The sequence below is a fragment of the Pygoscelis adeliae genome, unplaced genomic scaffold (genome assembly GCF_000699105.1).
Source record: "Pygoscelis adeliae isolate BGI_AS28 unplaced genomic scaffold, ASM69910v1 Scaffold318, whole genome shotgun sequence".
Taxonomy (NCBI): domain Eukaryota; kingdom Metazoa; phylum Chordata; class Aves; order Sphenisciformes; family Spheniscidae; genus Pygoscelis; species Pygoscelis adeliae.
Window position 1 is genome coordinate 2,950,084 of NW_008825430.1, and position 7,024 is coordinate 2,957,107.

General features: G+C 52.5%; 1 protein-coding gene across 1 annotated transcript in view; it reads left to right on the top strand.

The window, feature by feature from the left end:
• The window catches only part of SHC4 (SHC (Src homology 2 domain containing) family, member 4), a 33,570-nt gene that overhangs the window by 5,019 nt on the left and 21,527 nt on the right, over positions 1–7,024 (top strand). Inside the window, 1 exon segment of the mRNA XM_009330944.1 lies at positions 5,787–5,857. Coding sequence (XP_009329219.1) covers positions 5,787–5,857 — 71 coding nt within the window.

Genomic DNA, 7,024 nt, shown 5'->3' on the forward strand with positions numbered 1-7,024 from the left:
CCCCCCCTCACCCCGCGGGCCTGCGCCTCTCCACAGCCAGCACCGCCTCCGAGGCCCACGCGCTGCTCTGGGTAATTGCTTCTTAACAGAAACCCGCACGTTTTTAGGCCGTTTGCTTTGTCACAGCCGGGAGCACGGGGACAGGGCGGTTTTGAACCAATTCTGTTGGAGCCCTGGCCTCAGTACGGCGCTGCAGAAAGTGGTTTTTCAGCACAAAACTAAAAAGAAAAGGAAAATGTGTGTGTGTGTCTGTATATTCACATGCTTTTCCCTGTTTTTTTGCTCAAAATTTATTTAAAAATTGAAAACGCATGAATGAAAGTGTCAAACTTTCCCAGAAAAATTCCCATTTAGCGAAAGCCGTTGTTCTTCGCAAAAAGGCGCAGCTCGCTGCCCCGTAGGGAAGAGGCTGTGCTGCGTGGGCAGGAGGAGTGGGACACACCAAGGGCCTTTCTGTCTGTCCACACCACTGCTGCTACTAGGAGGGAGATGAGAGCAGGGCAAGCACATGAGGCGAGGTCCTCTGGCACTTGCCAGCCCCAGAAAATAGCAGTGCAGGGGCTTAGGCTAGCACTGAAAAACCACTAGTGGTTGGGTTTTTTTGTGTGCTTAATGGTCTTTAATGGGCTTTTTTCTTCCGTGAAGGCGTCCAGTCTGTTTTCCAGACCGTTCTGCCCGGGTTTGTGTTCTCTCGCAGGTGCCCTGTGGGGGTACCCAGGCCTGCGGTGGAGCGTGGCTGCCCCCGTGGGCTGCCTTTGCCTCTCCGCTCCCCTCGGGAGGGATGGAAGAGCAGGCTCTGCCGGCTTCGCTTTCGGCTCTGGAAGGGGTTGGTGTTTGCTGGAGGAAGCCGGCGCGGTTCCGGCTGAGGAACGAGCCGGTCGAATCTCCTGCAGGGTGCAAACCCGGGCCAAAGCTCTTCATTAGCAGCCTGACTGGTGGCTGCTAACGGCATGACGTAGCACCGACCCCAGCCTGGTAAGTTGCTGCTGCGTGTCGCAGGATGAGCAGCCGAGCTGACCGGCTGGTCGGCAGCGTGGTGCAACCTGCGAGCTGACGGGAACGCAGTGCCGCTGCCAGGGTAGCTGCGGCAGTCTCTGCTTTCCAGTGGACAAGTGGCTTTTCAGCCCCAAAGCCACCACAGGCAGCGTCTAAGGAAGGGCTGAGAAAACTTCCCCACCAAAAGCAGAGTGGTCTGTGCCTTGCTCCTTCCCCGCATCCCTGGCCGGCTCCTGGCATTGTCCGTGGAGGGAGGCCAGCGCGTCACCTTCTTGCCAGGGCGAAAGCGGGGGGATTTCAAATCAGGTGTTGCGACATGTGAGATGAGAGCGTGTCCCTGAGCCCGGCAGCCGGCGAGCCAGAGGGAGGGCAGCACCGCAGCTGTTACGGGCAAAAGTAATTTTTCCTTGGTGTAAAAGGCAGAGGCCTGTCTCCTTGTAATTCCACTGCCATCATCCTGCCACGTGCTGGTGGCTGCTGCTTGCTTCTGCCCAGTCTCCCTTCCCGCCAGATCAATCAAAGCTAGAGGTGAGTTATTCAAGCAAACCGAAGCAAAACTCACCCGCTGCTCTGCAGCCGCCTGCCTTGCATGGCAGAGAGCTGCATCCTCCCCGGGGTCAGCACCCACTCCGGGCAGCCCTTGCCCACAAGGGAAGAGGGTGGTGGGAAGCTCAGAAATGGTTTTCTGCCCACTTCAAAAGCAACCTTGTTAAAGCAGTGCTGGGAAAAGAAATGCTTGCATGGGAGTCAGCTCCCTGCCGTGCTCACGTGCACGCAGCACTGCTGCTTGTTTTCTGCCCAGGTGGCTGTGTTACGTTTTTAGGGAATTTGAACCTAGTCTCACGTATGTTTGGACAGAGGCTGTTCAGCGGCAGCATGTTACCTGACTGCCTCTGCGAGCAAATCCTCTTGCCCGCATTCTTTGTTAGTCGGCCGTGGGGTCTGTAGGAGCTGCTCTTGGCACTACGCATGAATTAATGCCTGTTCGCTAACAGGTAAAATTGCAAGGCTGCAGCTGTATTGTTTAATTAGGAGCTCCGTGCGCTGCTCCCTGTATCATTCCTGCGGGTGAATCACTGGCTGTCATTCAAGCTGGAGCTGGAGCCACTAACTGCGTTATGGCAGGGAATGAAATGAGACGTGGGTCTGGATTAGAGGGTACCTGAAAAGCTTATTCAAATGGGCCCTGCCTAGTGCCTTCACATCCCCTCCCACACAGTCCCTCATCCTGTTTGCAGTCACTCTCCATCATCTCTTGTGAAAAGATGTGTGCATCTTCAGTAACTGGCCTTCTCTCCCCCCGACCTCCCCGCCATCCCGGTGGCACGAGCAGCCAGCCCCAGATCACCCTCCGGATTCAAACACTGAGAGACGAAGCAGCCCCCAGTGCTGATGCTCTCCCTGCCCTTTGCAGGGGGATAGGGGTACAGTTTTGCGTACGTCGCCATTAGAGGAGCCATTCCCTTTCCAGCAGGGGTCAGTGAGCTCCTCTCCTCTCCTCTCCTCTCCTCTCCTCTCCCCTCCTCTCTCCTCTCTCCTCTCTCCTCTCCTCTCCTCTCCCCTCTCTCCTCTCTCCTCTCTCCTCTCTCCTCTCCTCTCCTCTCCTCTCCCCTCCTCTCTCCTCTCTCCTCTCTCCTCTCTCCTCTCCCCTCTCTCCTCTCTCCTCTCCCCTCTCTCCTCTCTCCTCTCCCCTCTCTCCTCTCTCCTCTCTCCTCTCCTCTCCTCTCCTCTCCTCTCCTCTCCCCTCTCTCCTCTCTCCTCTCTCCTCTCCTCTCCTCTCCTCTCCTCTCCCCTCTCTCCTCTCTCCTCTCCCCTCTCTCCTCTCTCCTCTCTCCTCTCTCCTCTCTCCTCTCCTCTCCTCTCCCCTCCTCTCTCCTCTCTCCTCTCTCCTCTCTCCTCTCCTCTCCTCTCCTCTCCTCTCCTCTCCCCTCCTCTCTCCTCTCTCCTCTCCCCTCTCTCCTCTCTCCTCTCTCCTCTCTCCTCTCTCCTCTCCCCTCTCTCCTCTCTCCTCTCCTCTCCTCTCCTTCCTGCTGTCAACAGATCAGTGGGTTCAGCATCCACTTTCATTGGCAATGGCAACTCTTTAGCGCTCAGCTTGTTTCAGTGTTGGTGTTTTATTTTTCTATAGGTAGCCAAATCCTGCAGTTATATCTGTGCTTGTTGCCCGGGGCTGGTTACAGCATCCTTGTGCCTGTGTCCAGCTTCCCCTAGCAGGTCAGTGAAGCCAAGCCGTGCCCCTCTTTGGGGGGCTTCGGAAGATGAACCCCCTTCCTTGCACACCACCTTTGAACCCTCGATATCACTTTCGCCATGTTACAAAAACGCCTGGCGGATAGCTTGGGCTGGGGTGAGGGCCGACGGGAGGGCACCCGCGGCTGCTGCCCTGCCGGTGCTTTAGCTTAACCCTCCCTGCAGCAGGAAAGCGGGAGCTGGCCTCAACCCTGCATCCCTGGATGAGCCCCCTAGCTTTTTGTGGGAGCTGCTGTTTGGGGTAGACAGGGTGGGGAGTAGGGGCACCACCTGAACTGGAGTCCAGGCGCAGGAGAAGTCTCTGAGACAGGCGATGCTCTTGTCTCCTGCCTTCCCCTTTCTCTCCTACACCGGTCATGCTGCTCGTTGGACTCAGCTATGGAGGGGTTAATCTTTTCCTTGTTTATTTGTTAATTATTTTTTCTTCCTTGGAGAGTGTCTTTTGTTTTCTTGAATAGGCTTCTGGTATCCCATTGTCCTTCATGTGCTCCATGGCTTCTCCCCAGCTCTGTGACCCCCAACTTCCTCTGCCCCAGTCCCAGTCCTGCAGCATCCCCCTGCCCCGGGCTCTGCTGGTTCTTTGTGTCCTCCTACTGAGATGTGAAGGTTCAGCCATTACTAACTGTGCTGGTTTGGATAACCAACGGCAGCTCAAATAAATGAGGGATGCAGTGAGGTGCCATGTTAATGCACTTCCCTACTCAGGCTTTTAAAGAAAAAAAAAAATCTTTTGTGAATCATTGATAAGTTCAGCTTCACTCAGGGTCACTTATGCAAAAACCTAATATTGATTTTTCATCTTTGCTTAGAGTAGCTTCCCACGCATCTGTTCAGGATGCAATAGGGACTCACTTATCAGCATATGACTCACCTACTCCTCTAAATCTTTCTTTTTTCAAGGATAGAGGAGCCAACCAGCTCACAGGATGCTTGACCTTATACTGTAGGATCAGAGGTTTCCGCTGTGCTACAGGCTGAGGCTCTAGACATATTTTCTATGTTTGCTTTGTTCCCGTTAAGCAGGAATATCTTTAACAAGTAAGATAGCTCTCAGAGTCCTTTACAAAGTCATTAAATGTTCATTAGGGAAGCATTTCTGCTAACCCTTCAGATTCTTATTGATGTCCTTCCAGGGCTCTGACCTAATTCTGGAGTTCTCCCAAGGGTTACATTGCTATCTGGAAAGAAACCAAAATAGGGATAATACAATTGTTGTGGAATCCCTGCTTGACTGCCCATATACGTTCTCCTTTTAACACACACATTCATTTCTGAAAGTCTGCAAAGCTGAATCAGATACCTAAATCCAACCCCTTCTGAATGGCCTAGCAGAAAAATCGATTCACAGGCAAAGTGAAGCAGCGGAGGTAAATACAGTACCTTTCTCTGGACAGAGAGTGCTTCCTCCGTCCATTCGGAACAAGAGGACAGAGCATGTATGTCCCTGCTGGGATTTCCAGGCTGTCTGCTCTGTCCCAGAGGCTTTGCCTTTCTGCAGGAGAGGGCTGCGTAGGCAGGCAGTCGCTGCAGCCCACGGGCACTGTGCGAGCACTACAGGGTGCTCCCAAAAGCCCTTTTCCCTCCAGGAGAATTCATTGTGGAAGGGGGGGATGCAAACTGAGAGACTCAGACCTATGCCAGCCTTGTGAAATGGAGATGTCAGTGTGCTTCAACAGCAGAGATGGATATCAACAGAAATGCTGAAAGAATTAGTAAGATATGTTTTGGGAGAGGTAAACTCAATGGATAGAGTTAGCGCACTTCATTGAGGTGAAAATGTGTCATAGGTTTGCACATAACATCAAAGGAGCCTATGGGCTGACACGCCATCACAGTCTTGATGCTTCCGAAAATCCGTCCTATGCAAATCCCAAATGGGTACAGAAAAAGCCTTCAGCTCTGCCCCATACAACGGAAGCGTGGGAGTCAGCCTCTAATTTAAAGCAGGTCAGTTTATGGTGCAGGCTTTTAAGAGCTGTTGCTGTGAGCTGGAATTGCAACTCTACCTCCTTCATCTTCTGCAGAGATTATTTGTCATCAGATGTGCAGCAGCATGGAGCCAGTGGTTTTCCTCATGCCTAGTAATGCCTCCTGCTGCTCTGAAGGGATCAGCTCTTCTGCATGGAGGCTCTGAGTGCATCGGTCCCGTGGGGCTTCCAGAGCCCCTCTGCTCCCGGGGAGTCTCCCTCCAACGTTCACGTATTCCTCCCAGCTCAGCGCCACAGGCTAATCAGTGAGAATAAGCAGAACTGGAAAAAAGGGATGATTGGATTTTGTGTCCCCAGAGTGCTTTACCTTTTTTTGTGCTATGTTGTTGAAGCCACTGGTATCTTTATTGCTCTCCTCTACACTTTTCAGTAAAACAAGATCTGTTTAGGAAGCAGCTTTAGGACGGCTGATTTGATTTTCCATTTAGACTGTGGTTCTGCATATACTTAGTGGACTGAAATCACATTTGCTTCCTTCTGTGATCCTCCTTTTACCTGTGTGCTAGATATTAACAAAGTCCTCCTTTCCCTCTGTCTCTCTGTTTTCCCTAGTACATGGGCTGTATTGAAGTGCTGCAGTCAATGAGGTCCCTGGACTTTGGCACGCGAACGCAAGTCACCAGGTAGGCGGTATCAAACTGAAATTCAGCCCAAGAATGAAAAGCCGGAGCGCTAATTTCTGTATAAAGCCAAGGGTGCGTGCCAAGCTCTGAGACAATTTTGAATAGGAGTTTGCATGTTTTGTTTTGTTTTTCCCAAGAGATGATTTGAATTATTTGGTCATTACAATAGGCTATTTGCATTGGAAAATGAATTGTTTCAGCCACAGACCTAATTTCTCTCCCGGTTCTTGTTCTGGCTGCAGAGAGCCTCCCCCTGCAGTCGCAGCACGGTACAGACATCCCCAGCTAGCTGGGTGCCGGCGGCAGCCAGGCCACGCACACGGGCTCAGCGCTGCCTGCACAGCTCACCCAAGACACAGGGTAAACCTGCTGGTGCTGCCGCGGCTGCGGGTGGCCGAGGTGGTGAGCCTGGATGCCCGCAGGCTTCTCGGCCACACTGCTTCACAGCTGACGCAGAAAGCGCCATCGGTCCCTCAATCTAGCGAGGTCATCTAATTAATTTTTATCAGGCGGGTGACATCGCTTGGCCCCATCTGCACCGAGGCCAGGCTCCGCTGGAAGCCGAGTCACAAGGAAAACATGTTGAAATACAGCCATTTCCAACTGTACTGCAGGCCTAAGCTTCCAGGCTGCAAATCAGAAAAAGATGGATATTTCGCTCTCAGATACAACTGAATGTGGTTTAAACGTGAAATACTTTGTGGTCTTTCGAAAAGCTTGCAACTTCTGTTGCAGATTGCTGCCCGTCGCTGGGTCTAGATTATTAACATATGCACCTGTGGGGTTGTTGAGATGTCCTGTCAGGAACAGAAAAACCCAGTTTTATTTTTAACTTTATTTTTGTAAGTCTGTCAGTGCAGGAGTGTTTGAGTTTTCAAAATAAGCACCCTCTTTCCAGCTCAGAGCGTGCTGCTGGGATGCGCTTGCGGTCCAACAGCCAGGGCTAGTGCTCTGCGGGGCAGCCCCAGCAGCCACACGGCATCCCGGCACCTCCAAAGGCTTTTTGGAGGGGTGGGTGGGTGCAGAGTATTTTGGCCCGGCCTTAGACATGTTCCTTCCTCCCCTCAGCTATTTTTCTGGCATGGTTCATGCTGAGGATGCCAGGAGTGTGGTTGAGGCTTCCAGTGCCTGCCCAACTCTTCCTTCCTGCGGGTGGGTGATTTACAG